The sequence below is a fragment of the Condylostylus longicornis genome, unplaced genomic scaffold, assembly GCF_029603195.1.
Source record: "Condylostylus longicornis isolate FDR11 unplaced genomic scaffold, ASM2960319v2 ptg000048l, whole genome shotgun sequence".
NCBI classification, from domain to species: domain Eukaryota; kingdom Metazoa; phylum Arthropoda; class Insecta; order Diptera; family Dolichopodidae; genus Condylostylus; species Condylostylus longicornis.
Window position 1 is genome coordinate 6,806,765 of NW_026578017.1, and position 15,672 is coordinate 6,822,436.

The 15,672-nt window shown below is 26.9% G+C and overlaps 1 protein-coding gene across 2 annotated transcripts in view; it reads left to right on the top strand.

Annotated features, from left to right (window-relative positions):
- Positions 1 to 3,239: 3,239 nt before the first annotated feature.
- The window catches only part of LOC129611024 (GATA zinc finger domain-containing protein 14), an 86,648-nt gene continuing 74,215 nt past the window's right edge, over positions 3,240 to 15,672 (top strand). For both annotated transcript variants that reach the window (XR_008697116.1, XM_055523930.1), the window contains exon 1: positions 3,240 to 4,175. Coding sequence is in view for 1 of the 2 variants with exons in the window: in XM_055523930.1 (XP_055379905.1) it covers positions 3,286 to 4,175 (890 nt within the window). In the remaining variant the exon portion in view is untranslated. The remainder of the gene's footprint in view (positions 4,176 to 15,672) is intronic.

Here is a 15,672-nt window from a genome sequence, read left to right on the forward strand (position 1 = left end):
TGGTGTTACAGCAAAACATGTTTCAATCAATCAATTCAATTCAAATTCTAAATTTTTATGTTTTTCAAATATTTTCCTTTCAACAATATTGTTTGAGAGCCATAACTAGGTAGTAGGATACATTGCAATTAATGGGCAAATTTCGATAGGGTTATTAAAAATATTGGGCTAATGAATGAAGTCTAATATTAAGGGTTCAGGCAGACATGCAATTTTTAATTTCGCAATCACTGGCTCTTACCAACTCTAACAAACTAAACAATTGCATCAATGCGTTAAATGAAAATTTTAATCACTTTGAACAAATAATGCAAACTGTTTGATTGCCTAATTGCATGCGACCATACTGTTGTATGTGTGCCGGCTTTAATATAAACTTACGGAACACAAAGCAATCAAACGGTTGCAAAATTAAAAATTGCATGTTTATCTGAACCCTAAGGATCAATCTAAGAAGAAAAGGAAATAATCAATTCGAACTAAGCGCTTTTTGCTCTTTACAACTTCCCAACGTTTCAGGGTAATCGGGTGAACAGTTTACTCGTGAAGAGTAGTCACAAGTAATTTAAAGAAAATTAGAACTTAGGCGTTGGAATGAAAAATTGTTGGAATGAGAAATTGCAATTTCCAATGAACAAATTGAACAAATTTCAAAACACCTGTATAATATATATATTTTCAAATTATTTTTATACCACATTTCTTTATTTGTCTAACATTAGTTGATCAGTTGTGTACCAAAACATAATATTACAAAGGGTAAGTTTAAAATTAGGAAAATAATGTAACATACAAATTAACGTCAAAATGTAAGTATTTGATTGTATTTCATTCCTGCTACCTTTTTTTTGACAAACATCAAGTTCTTCATATTTGAAAATTGATCATGTTCACTTTTCTATCTATATGTATCTGTTTAAATACTCGTACGTAGATAAAAATATTGCGAAAATGTATAAAAATTCAAAAAAGGAAAATGTATAAAATTATAAAAATGCCTTCTTCCAAATTTTAAAGAAGTCCGTCACCTATTTCCGGTCGCAGACTGAACTCAAATATTAAATTTCAACCCATTCCGTATCTTAGTTCCCTAAACATTTGATTTCTTAATAAAGGTTGTTCTTCGTACTGCCGAATGAAACTTTTATAAAATTTCAAGTTAATCTGTTGAATATTTTTTTCAAAATGATCAAAAGTCCAGTTTCCGGGCCCTAACATTTTCGAAATGTTGATCAAATCAATGCTTTCCCATTGCGGAGAAGTGCATTTCTACTGGAAACTCGATATGCTATATTTGGGTTTGGTAACCTCCTTTGTTTAATGAAATGCGGTTGGCAAAAATTGAATACATACTATTTAAATATTATTTTAAAGAAATCCCAAAAAATTATCTATATTATTGACATTACTAATTTATTGTCAATTATAAATTGAAAAGTTCTATCTGTGTTTGACTTATTTGGGTCGAATTGAAAATATTGTGCTTTTTTTTATTGTGCGATATTCCGAAGGAGGATATTTGTAATATGTGCAAGATATAATCGTTTGATGTCATTTTAATAAGTTTTTACCTACACATAATTTCATATAGTTGAAAGGTTGATTAAATGTTACATAAGCATGTTAAAAAATATGAACTTTTTCTATTCAAAAAGTAAAAAGTTAAAAACAATTCTTGGGTGAGTGCATTTAATCCGTTTTTTAAGATGAGATCAGAGTGCAGACTTAGACTATTGGAAAGTATTACAACATTATTTAAGTTTTTTTATATTATGTTTATAATATTTATACAGATGTGTATATACATATATAAATTATGTATGCTGGTGCATTAAAAATAATCTTTTATTGAAAAAACATTGAATAAATAAACTATAATCATGCGATGAATATAAAAAAAACAACAAAATTAAAATAAAAATTAAACGTGACATCCATTTTTCTTTTGCCAATTTAGTTGTACTTTTTATTTTTTTAATTTTTAAGGCATTAAAATTTTAAATAAAATGCCAAAAATTTAGTATGTATACTTATGTGCGAGTTACAATATTAACTATTCTTTAATTTATTTTCATTTCATGAAATTTTGTTTTTTAAGGTTACAAATGTCAATTGTTTAAAAGCGCATTATAACGTGCTTACAATTTTTTTTGTTGATAAAATACTCAATTTGTAAGTTTTTCATGTTTTATAGCCAATGTCAGATCAGTTTCGGAGATTTTATAATTTTAAAATATTTTTTCGGTATTTTACGAATTATAATGGTCTTCAAAGAGTGAAGAAAAAAAAAAATTTAAAATTTATTATGAGCAAAATGACTGCTAATGACAATGTCAATAAATGACATCTGTTTTGTTTTGAATCAATTATAAATTTTAACTGTAATTAAAAGGTTCTATAACTATTGAAAAAAAATATAAATAAATAAATGTTCACAGATTAATTATGAGGTCGTCATTAAAATTTATTATACCTACACAATAACAAATGCCTTTGCAAAATTTAAAGTGATTTAGTATTAAAAAATTTCGATTGCATAATTTATTTTAAATTTACATGCAATTTCTTTTAAAAATAAATACAATACTCTTAATATGTATGTAGAGATAATTTTAAGGATTTGAAAATTTAATAATATTTAGTAATAAACGAATTGTTACAATCAATGTTTATTCAACAAACAAGTAGTCCAGTTCAAAGTTGAGTTCCAGCCATTTTATTTCTCCGAAGAACTTGCTGCTACTAATAAAATTAGCTTACGTATATAATTTCAACAAATTAAAAATCCAAAAACATTAAATTTGTCCAAAATAAAGATGCAGTACACGTGACACATAAAAAACTTTAGGTTATAGTCTTCATATTTGCAACGAAAGCTGAACGAATTCATCACATTATTTCTTTTCTATCACGGAGAAATGCATTTCTGTCGAGAAGTCTGTCGAAATTTGGTGCTATCACATATTTATTGCATACAACTTCTTTTTGGATACATTGCGGTTGGTAAAAATTAAATCGAGTCATTGTTAGGTAATTGGCTTGGAAATTTTTCCCATCCAAATTAATAATTTATGCCAATTTTCGGGCAAATTTTTGAAGTTATGTGACTCAAATTTAGGCAGTATTATATACAATGTAACAATTTTTTCAACATTTTCTTATTTATTAAAAATTAAATTATAGCAACCACATTAAATATTTTTTCAATTTTAGTTTTTAATTTATTCTTTTTCAGAAACTGTTTTTCTTGATCATTCTATTAAATATTATTAATCAAAATACGAAATGCCAATATGTGAATCCAAAGCAAGTGAATTACCAATAACACCAACATTAACTGAAAGTGACCAAAATGCATCTGAGTTAGCAAAAATTAAAAAAGTACGGGAACAAGCATATTTTAATTCATATGATTTTGATGCGATTGAAGTTTTTCCACAATCATCATCCTCAACATCATCTTCATTATCGGACACATCAGTATCAGAAGATGAAATTAATTTTAGTAAAGAGAAATCTATAACAACAACAAATATTATAAATCAAAATATTATAAAAAACAAATCTACATCTGCTAACACAAAAAATAGTATACCAAATGATTCAAATAATAAATTCAAAGTTTCATCTATTACAAAAGCCTCAACAGAAACAACAACGAGAACTACAACAACCTCAGTAATAACCGCAAAATCAACCACAACAGCAACTTTACCAACACCAGAAGCAACAGCAACAACTAAAATATCAACAAAAACTCATGGCTATTTTGAACGTTTCAAATCTCTGTTGTCATCATCGAATGCCATAAAAAATATTAAAATTAAATCAATTGATAGACAGATATCAAATGATAGTGCTATACAAAGTGATTGTAATCATTTAAGTGACAATATAAACGATTGTCTAACAATAGATGATGACAATTCATGTTGTGGTGGTGGTGAAATCATTGATCGTAATAGTTTAAATAATAGTAGCAATAGCAGCTCCAAATCGACAACAAATTTATACAAAGGTAGCGGTAAAATTAACAGCAGTAATAATAATAATAATAATAATAATGGCGATAATAATAACAATAACAGTAACAATAAAGAAGTAAATAGTGGCAAGAAGACAAAGCATTCACCAAATGGATTTATTTTACCCCGAGCGATATTAAAATATCAAAAGTAAGTTTGTTTTTATTTTTTGTTTTAATAATAATTATTTTCATATGTTTTTAAAATATATAAAAATTTATAATAATGTATAAATTACAAAGTATTTAAAATTAAGCTAGTTTAACAAACAAATGATAGAAGAAAAAAAAATAACAACTTGTTTTGACATTCACATTTTTTCTCTGCATGATTGTTTGTTTGTGATTTGACTATAGAACTCAGTTGTCAACATAAAGGTGAAAAAGTTTTAAAAATAATTCAAGAAGATTAAACGATTTACTATATAGAATTATTTTTTAAGAGTTATCAAAAGGACTCAGCTTTATTCAGATTTAAAATGAAATGGTATGTAGTTGTGCCAAACAAGTTACTGTTAATTTTGAATGGAAGCAGAACCACTTATGTCAATAAAAGTAAAATTATAAAGTTATAAAATTATCAATAGTAAATAATAATTTAATTATGTTCACTAGGTTTTATGCATACATTAACCGTCCATTCACTGTTTCACTGATCAGATATCAAATATTTTTAGAATCAAAGCACCATATGACGTAATTTTTCCAAATTTGATTGTAAATATTTGTGAGGACTTAGCACGATCAATAAAATATACTTGACAATGGTTGTATCCTAAGTTGACATTTTGCATGGTAAACATTTTCATTGTCAATATTGTATACGAACATTTGAATATTTCTTATATGTCATTCTCTTGACTTTCCTTCATTTCGAAATGGGTTTTGGATGTTTGTTAATTGGATGAATCTTTGAATTTTTAATTTTTTTGTTGGAAAATCTAGATTTTAAACGGTATATTTTCTGAGAAATTCAGCAATCTGACAACACGGTTGATAACTAATACAACTATTTCAAACTTAGCAATCATTTGAGAAAGGACATATACGCTTCAAATTTCTTTTTTCTTGAATGCGGTTTTCTCTCATATGTGTGTGTTTCTACTTAGTTTTTCCGTTTAATGTGATATTTTCGAGACATTTTGAATATAAGAACATTGAATAGATTTACTTCACATAGTTCTAATCTTATGTAAATCTAAACTCAAATAAGGTCATTGATTTATAAATAAAAAATCAAGAGAGAAGACTCCTAGATTGGTTTTCTTTCGTTTATGGAACTGAAATCGCAAATTTGCGACTGTGGTAACTTCTTCTCTTTTTTAAAGTATTCATTTCAAATGCAAAATTAAAGATTTTCCATTCAAGACAAGAATATCCACTTTTTTTTTTGTTGGATTAAATGACTATAAAATTTAATCTTAATTGATAACAGGTTATAAATGTTGATAGAAAGGGACGTATCATATATGAAGCGTGTAAAACTTGTTATGCTTTCATTAATTTAATAATAAAATATTTCTGTTTTATTTCTAGCTACTGAGTTAATTTATTTCGTTTATCATTTTTTTGTAGAAAAAAAGAACATTATTCTTAAGATATTTGTTTTTTTTTTTTTGTTAAGTTCTTAACTAGAATCTAATTTTGTCTTTAAATTACAATAGACTTTTAAAATTGTTTTGCGTTTTTCAATTTTAATTGCCGTTCTTATCACCGAAATTAAGTTATTGTGATTGCTTTGTATTTTGTTTTGCAATATTTTGAACTCATTTTATATTGGATTGTTTTATATTAGGTTTTTGTATGTATTTGCTAATGTGAGATATTATTGGAAAGTCCTAATTTTGACATTATGCGATACATGACTTGCATTCTGAGACTCTTTCTCTATTTACTTAATCGTTTATGCAAAGTTTAGAACATTCGGTTATCAATGAACAAATTTTTTTTGTTATTTGAATAAAGAAGAAATAATGAATGCGAAAATTCTTCACAACTCAATGAAATACGAAAATTCTCGAAAATTCCCGACGAGTTCTGCTGTTTGTGTTTCTACTGAAAAATTTAAACGGCACTTTTATCAATGAGTTAATCAAACATTTATTTTAGCACTTTAATGCAGAAGTGTTAGGAAACTAACTGTTGAGAAAAACAAATTGTGATAGGCATTTATAGAAAATAATGCCTCTATTTTTCGTATGGCTCTTGAAGAAAACCTCGCAGAAAAGATAGGGCAGGTCATAAAAGTCGATGGGAAATGAAAGTGAAAGCTTTTGTTATTACTTTAATTATTAATAAAAAGTTTTGAAATTACTCTTGGTCAACACCCATTGCATCTAATTTAAAAATCTACATTATTTTCTATTTCTCATTTTCCATTTTTTCGTACGCACTCGAAAGTGAAAATTTTTACAAGTCAGCAAAGATTAATTAATTAATGATTAATTTTTGTAAATTATTGGTTGTTTTTATGTAATCCTACTTGTCATTTTAAGTAACTTAATTAATTATTTTAATACAATTAACAAAATTACAATAATTTTATTTCTTAACTCATAATTACAATTTGATCTTCTTTTTTTTTCGATTAATTTCAAAGCTTGGTCAAAATAAATTGTACATACATTAATTTAAAGTGGATTTAATTATGATTTGTGCTCAACGAATCTAATTGGATTTTATGTGAAATGAAAATGAAATTTCTACTGTTCGAAATGACGTCGTCTTCAATTTGTAATTTGAAACTGTCCAAAACATATTCATTTATACCTGTGTCATACCTATGTGGCGTGTAGTAAATAAAATCATAAAATCTGATATCTGTTTTAATATTATACGTAGATGTACATTGTGAGCTTTCTTCAATAAAAAAATTATTGTCATTTTTTAATGTGGGCCGATTTATATTTTAATAAAAAAATTGAAAGTTAATACGTCGTTTGATAATGCCTACACTCTTGAGTGTACTTTATACTTTTATTATATTGTTAATCGTATATGCTATAATAATTTTGATGACTTTATTTCTACTCTAATAATTTTTTTCCTTATTCAGTGCTGGATTTTCGGAAATAACGATATAAGAAAATTATTAAAGCAAAGATATAAAGTTAGCTCCGCTAACCTTAGGATATTAGTGTTGCCTATTGGTATATTATAGTATTATTAAAATTTTGAAATCAAGATAACGCGGTTGCTGTTTTAATAATTTTTCTGAATTTTTTAAACTTTTTTACCTTTTTACCATTTATTTTAAGTGTGGTACAAATTCTTTGTATGAAATTTTATTATTATACGTATGTTCCAAATATTGTTTTTGGGGGGGCAAATGAATATTTGACCACTTTACGGATTTACCTGGTATAGTGACTAGGGTGTTTATACAAGAAGTATCGCATTTTTTATGACAAAATTATGTCCAAGTTTAATACAAAATTCAACATTCTATGTTAGTTAAAAACTGAGTAACGAGTTCATAATATCATTTGACCTTTATTGTGTACATTCAGAAATGTTATACGATTTTTAAGTGAATTTGATATAAGATGGCCATTATTTTATACTTTAATCATTTCCACTAGACCAAAATGCTATTATTATTATTGTATATATGTATGTGTTATAACTTTCATAAGATTCATGATATAACAATGATACGTGATACTCGTAAAAATATATTGTTTTCTCCTAATTTTTTATATTTTTTCCTCCTATTTGGTGGGAAGAGGTTAGATTTTAATATAATTTTGAATTGAAGAAACTAAATTTTAACTATTGTTAGAAAAAAGTTTTGATAATCTTGAATTTTATATGACCATACAATCCATGGTAAATTTAATCAAGGAAATATGACACGATATTTGTCAATACGGTTAAGAAAGAATAAAACTTATTATCCTATGTCCCTACACTCCGGATTCCAGTAAATTAAAGACACATTTTAAAATTTTTATCTATTGTCAAAGATATTGTATGAAAATCTTCAATTCGTAAATAGTTAGAGTTGCTTTTTTTGGGTTTGCTATATAGCATTTTAAACTGATTTTGAAAATTTGTAGAATGTATAATTGACTTCAAGGGAATTGAACGTGGACTGTCTTATATAGTTTTCCTGTTCCTAGTGCAAATATGGAGATAACCATAAGCGAATTGGACAGCAGTTTTCGAATGTTTGTAAAACTTTTGACGGACCGAATTAGATACTATGAAACCAAACCAATAAAATGGAAAAAATTCAAACTTTTGAACATATATTACTTGGGTTTATGACTTGGGTTAAAACATATTGCACATATTACTTGGGTTTAATTTTTAACACGCTAAAGATATTGTGTATTGCATGTTAGATACTTAAGAAATAGGCCTGAATTTTATCCCGTTTACCTTATATAGTATTTTAATCAGGATTAAGGATAAGAAAACAAAAAACTATTTAAATTAATTAAAACCAGTAATGTTTTAATAATGAAAGTGCTTTTCTGTTCGAGACATAACAAAAGCCTAGTTTAAGAGACATACTCGTAAGCTTTTAAAAATTTTAAAATTTTTGTTTTTATCGTTCTCTTGACCAAAAGTGGTAAAACAAAAGTTTTTTTCTCATCATAGGTTATGACGTCACAAGGTATTAAGCCATTATTTGATTGTCATTAAGAAATACTTTTTCAGTTTTATTTAACTCAGTTCTTTTGAGTTTTATTGAAATTTTTTATCGTAAATGTTTGGTAGAAAATAATCAATAAATTTTTTCTATGAAGTTTTCTTACAACACAAAAATTTGTTGAGATTTTTAAAATCAATAAAGTTGGGTCAAACCAATGGTTTGTATTGTAGTACTTTTCCCTTCAACAAGTGAAAATTCTGCTTTTAAATACAGTCTATGTATACCTATCACACTATTAAAATTATTTTCATTCATATATAAAACTATTTCTAAGATTGCGTATATTTAGGATGACGCATATATGCAGTCTTTGAAATAAAGCAAAAATTAATATAAAGTGGGGTTAACATAATGCTCGATTTTAAGGGTTAATTGTGTGAGTTAAGAAAAATAATTATATTTTTTAATTTCATGGAATTTACCGTTAGCTTTTTGCGTTTATGAAAATTTGAAAAAGCTTGCGGTTTCGGAAATATAAGGTGTCAAAAATTCAAATTTTACAAATTTCAAGAGGCGATAACTTGAGAGGTGGTGGAGATGGAAAAAAATTTTCTTCTAACAAAATAAACTATTTGTTAACGTCTAAAAGTCCCTAAATTCTACAGTATGGTCAAGCTTCTACAGTATAGGGTCTAGAAGAAAAACGGGATCAAAAATTTGGAAAAAAAGGACTTTAGATAACGGTAAATTTGAACGGGCATTTTGTTTTTCTAAAATTTAACTATAGTATATCGTGCTAGGGGAAGCAAGCTACTGCCTTTCTGCGTTTCAAAAATTTCAAAAATGCTTATGGTTTCATTGCAACAAATATTTAAAAAAGGCCATTTTTAGGGTTTTGGGGGGGTATAACTTCTAGAGGGGGGAGATAGGTAAAAATTTTGTTCTACGGAAATTAGTTTCTAGTGAAGATCTATGTACGTATGAATAAAGAAATTTCAGCTTTCTATCTTCAAGGGTGCAGAAGTTTTGTAAACAAAAAAAGGGTCCACGGACGGACAGAGTGAAACTAATAAGCACTTTTTTTAAAAATTTTTTTGGAAAAGTGCTAAAGACAATGCATTCAACTTTCTTAAGTATAAAGAGTTTGAGTTTTTATATTTTTCAATCTGAAAAAGTTTTTTATATTTATTATTCGTTTGGTCATTGAATAAATGTTTTGGTCATATGTGTATCTTAAAAAAATTGACAAAAATATTCTAGTTCTAGGATTTTTAATTTCTACAACATATTACATTGTTTCAGGAACTATTTTTCTTCTCTTTTCTTGAAAATAAAAAAATTGCAAAATTTTACTCGCAGCTTTTGGTTTTTTCTTCAATACTATAAATTATAAGAAATAATAAGAACAATCTGTAGCTATATTGGTTTTTGGTACATAACGTTTCATAAGCAATCATATTCGCTTAAAACCGCAAAGATATAGAACATACACATATAATTTTCCAAGCATATAGAATTTTCAGGTAAATTTTAAAATTTCGCATCCTTTCATTCCATAGCATTTTATAACATTTTATTGTTAACTTGAAGACAAAAGAGAACCGGACTTGATTACCCATAGTTCCACCACGCGCAATTTGAAAACTAAAGAAACAGAAACAAAATTAATAAAATTTAATTAAGTTTTATTATGTGTATGTTATTGAGATTAATATAAAAATAATAATAAACATTTTTAAGAATACGAACAAAATTATTTAATTGCTTCATTTAAAAAAAAAATTGTGCTTACTTAAACTGGATTATTTTCATTAATATCGTAGGTGCTTACTTAGGCTTAGCAAATTACATGAGAATAGATTTAACAATCGGGGAGACACTAAAATTTGAGGCCCGTAATGTTACTTAATTGAATGTATAGCGTAATTCGAAAATTTAGAAACTTATAAATTGTTATGCATTTTATATGCGGTAAACATTGCAATGTAATTGCTGAATGCTGACATAGTTTATGAGATAATTTATGTACATAATCTGCTTTACAATGTAGTATGTACATAATATACGTATTTAGATTTATTCAATTGTTACAACTACTGATTCTAAGTCGAAATAACCATAATTAGCAGGAGTCTTACTAGAAGTATAAGGAACATAAGTTGGAAATATGGTAGAAATATTCTCGATAATAAAAACTAACCTCTAAATATAAATTAAAAACATATTTACTTACTACTCTCCTCAACAACTCCTATATTTAGACTGGTTTAGCTACAATTGTTATACATCTAGACTGTTATACACTTAGAATATTACATATAATGTGAGATGCTTTTTTTCCAATAAGAAAAAGCTGTATAAGAATTGAAAATAGTTTTAGATGTGCTAAGGACCTAAAATAAAAAAAATTCATAGTATTAAGAGAGGAAAGTTCCGAAGTGCTATTCGGGTACTGCTTCCAGAACCGGCCGACCTTCATGTTCTTTTCAGTCGTAACCGAAGGTCATTAAGTATATTCACATGAGCTGTTGTTAAAAAAAATTTTTTTTGTACTCTACTCAACAGAAACTCATATTTTACCAGCTTTCCCTTTGCCCGCGAAAATTTGTAGAAATAAATCTCTTTTTGTAGGATTTGTATCACTTAGAAGTTCATCGTTTTCCCAATACTTCGTCGTTCACTTACGTGATTTTATATCTTGTATTTTGTTTTGAACAAAATATTTGTGGTTTCTGAACATGTTTTTCAATAAACTCAAATTATTCGTATTGTTTGACTTTCAAAGAAAGTTCCCAAAAGTACTATAATTTTTATGTATGGGACATTATTTAAATTTCTTTAGTAACTTGTATTATTAGTCACAGGAACATACAAACACAATACATATATCTTTCAATTCAGTTCAACTATACATATTTACTTATAGTTTCATCAAAATTAAATCGAAGATAACTATTGCTTATTTTAAAACCGCATTGTTTCCAACTATATAATTATGAATATAGAAATTAATAACACCTGAATTTTTCTACATTTTTACAATTTTACTTATTTTGTGTATTATTTTTACAATAATGAAATAGAAAGTAAATTAAGAAAAGAAAAAGAAACTTAATTAGGTAATTTTTATTAATATACGCTAGGTGATTTTGTTTTAAAAATTTTGTTTTAATGATTAAATTTTGTTGTATATAAAGAGAATATGCCGGATTATCTACATATTAGGTAGACATAGTCGCTTAATTTAAACTACATATACAAAATTGTTGCGGTCAATTAAATTTTGTTTTGGTTTATTCTAAAACGAAAGCGAAATTTTTAAAACCATAAAAATATTATAGTTATTGAAGATGAATAAAGATAAGTTATTCAATGTTTTAGGATAGGTAGAGATACCCGGACGTATCTCATGAAATTCGTGGCATTAAAACAAAACAACATAATCGATTTAAAAAATTTGACTTGATTCGGAAAATTCTAAGTTGGGCAAATTTAATCTGATTAAATTTAAAAACATTTTAATGCAAGCTTGATGTAATTGAAACCACTTATGAAATAAGCATTTTGCCTCAGAATTTATTAATATGAATTAAACATATTTAAGCTATTCATAGACTTCATTTATGTTTTATTCAACTAATGCGAACCGATCATTGATCGACAGAACAAGACTGGTTTTATATGTTACAATATTATATAGCTTAAGAATACCAAGAGTGTTTATCATGGAAAGCATCCTGGATTAACAACCCTCTCTATACACAATCAACACTAATAAATTTGAATTTTATATATTGCAATCTACTCTGCTTCTAATTGTATTTGCAAATCATTGGCTTTTATACATTCAAACCTCCTTTTATTGAGTCTCAACAGCCTTGTTTACGAATTTTGGAATATTTTACGCAGTTGCCGCAATTCAGTTCAAATCTTATTTAAAATTTTCTTTTTTAAATTAAATATTCCAAATGCATGTCTTTGACATATTTGTTCGGTGGATGAATAAATATTTTTGATGCATTGAACTTGTAGTATGGATTTGATTATAAATGGAGCGGCAAATTTATTGAACTATACTAATATACAATAATTTAAAAATTTAACCAGCAAAATAAATAAATTTTCACCTAGCCGCCTTATTTATAAACTGTTTTTTATTTGATGCCGGGTTTTGCGGTCATCAGAAACCAGGAAATCCTATAAATTGTTTGTTTTATTTTATTTACATAGAAATTTTATGCAATAAAATTTTTTAATTTTTAAATTCAAACAAAAAATTTTTAGTGTAATTATACCAAAGAAAATTTAGTGGAACATACTCATGTAATAATAATGTAGACATTATATAGCAATATCAAGAGGTGCAACTCTATTTTAGTTCGAAGTTAATTTAACCTTTAACTCATTTTTTGTTTCGTGTTTCGTGGGAATCTGAATAATTTTCCTTTGTATATGCATTCTTACTAAATTATAAATTTTGTTTAATTAAAGAAATATTTTTAATTGATTAAATTAAATTTAATGGCTTTTTTTTATTATAAATTTTTTTATTTTTAAACATGGCTACATAATTACATTTAATTAATTGTAGGTTGTTGTGCTATAAAATTTTGTTATAAAATAATTAAGCTAGATTTATACCCATCAATCTGGTGGGCATTAAAACTGTTAAAGTGTTTTGACTAAATTTGACATAAAGCGTTAATAAATCTGCTGACTCTGGGTTAAAGCTTCGTTAACTATAAAATATGGAACAGAACCAAAACAGAATTGCGACCTTCGGAAACCAACTTCTTTCATCAGATATCACTACTTTTTTCCCTTTTTTTTTGAAAAATTTAAAATCAAAATACCTGAGATACGTTTCAAATCAGGCAAAAATCCGTTCTTTTTAAAGCTAGTTGGAATTGCAGCGAGTTGATTTAAAAAACGAACAAAAATTAAAAAAACGGACATCTTGGTAAATTTATGGCGTTGTATAAACTGAATTGAAAATTAAGTTTGAACAGCAGTTTACTTTTTAATTTTTTTTAAAACTCTACTTAATGTACAAGCTTCTTCTTCTCTAATATATTCCTTAGTGAAGGCTACATTAACTTTGGCGTTTAATTTTTAAAACCACTTGAAGGAGTCGTAGCAATATGTAAAATTGTGAAAACAGTGTAAAATTTTGTATTTAAAAATCGCTTTGTCTGTCTATCAGCCCTTTTGTTCACGTTAATTCAAAAATGAAAACAGATAATTCAAAAACCATTAAACTCTCAAAAAATTGTTTCTTTTCTGCCAAGAATGGCTGCTATTACAATTGTACAAATTCAAACAACGGGTTCATGTAGCTGTCATACAACTAATAAAGCTAATAGCAAATTTATTCAGTTATATGTTCAATTACACCTCAGATTTATTCTAGAAGTACCTGGAAAGTAGGTTTACAGGTTGCGATGGATGCCATATAACCCTTGCAATGAATTTTAAATACATACAATTTGAAACTGAAAATAATATGATTACTACTAAAAATAAAATGTAATTTAATGATTGAGTAAGTTTTGAATATTTTCACCATTTTTGGTTTACAAGAGAATAAAACACAAATATTATTATTCCCGCTATCAGAATATGGTTGTTGTTATTATCGAAACAAAATCTATATACCCAACAGTGGATATTTCAAAATTTTACTTCCTTTACTTGCCTTCATTTCTTTGTGCTTTTAATCTCCTTCTCTTCCACGAGAAACAGTGTAGTATGTTAAAGCTGTCAAAGTATTTGGCGAATTTCTTTCGATTAGTAATCATAGAACTTTCTGAAAACCAATAATTTGAATCAAACAACCAATAGTCAAGCATAATTAATTGCCCGTGTTCATTTTAAGGCTATGTATGTATGTATATACGTGCGTATATTGCTTTATTTTTAGCACTTTTCCAAAAATTTTTTGAAAAAAAGTGCTTATTAGTTTCACTCTGTCCGTCCGTCCGTCCGTCTGTCCGTGTGTCTGTTTACAAAACTTCTACATTCTTAAAGATAGAAAGCTGAAATTTAATACGTGCATAGATCCTTACTAGAAACTTATTTTCGTAGAACAAAATTTTTACCTATCTCCCCCACTCTAGAAGTTATACCCCCCCAAAGCCGCAAAAATGGCCCATTTTAACTATTTGTTGCAATGAAACCATAAGCATTTTTGAAATTTTGCAAACGCAGAAAGGCAGCGGCTTGCTTTCCCTAGCACGGTATACTATAGTTAAACTTTATAAAAACAAAATGGCCGTTCAAATTTACCGTTATCTAAAGTCCTTTTTTTCCAAATTTTTGATGTCTTTTTTCTCCTATACCCCAGCCTGCAGAAATTTAAGGGGCTTTTAGACATTAACAAATAGTTCATTTCGTTAGAAGAAAATTTTTTTCCATCTCCACCCCCTCTCAAGTTATCGCCTCTTGAAATTCGTAAAATTTGAATTTTTGACACCTTATATTTCCGAAACCGCAAGCTTTTTCAAATTTCTATAAACGCAAAAAGCTAGCGGTAAATTCCATGACATTAAAAAATATAATTATTTTTCTTAACTCACACAATTAACCCTTAAAATCGAGCATTATGTTAACCCCTTTTTATATTAATTTTTGCTTTATTTCAAAGACTGCATATATGCATCATCCTAAATATATGCAATCCTAGAAATAGTTTCGTTTATGAATGAAAATAATTTTAATAGTGTGGTGGATATACATAGATTGTTTTTAAAAGCAGTATTTTCACTTGTTGAAGGGAAAAGTGCTACAATACAAACCATTGGTTTGACCCAACTTTATTTCTTAAAATGCTAAAAGCTTATAAAATTTGATATTGGTAGGATCAAAATGAGGTTATATTCAATATTTTCCATAAAATTTAGAAAATGTTTGAGTTTTTCAAAAAGTTTTTTAGTAAGTGCTTAAGAATTTTTTTCCCTTTTCGTTTCCTATAAAGTTAGATTTATATTCTTCAAATAAACAAAAAAAAGTTTTTATATTCCTTTCCGATATTTCTAGAAAAAACTTGTGT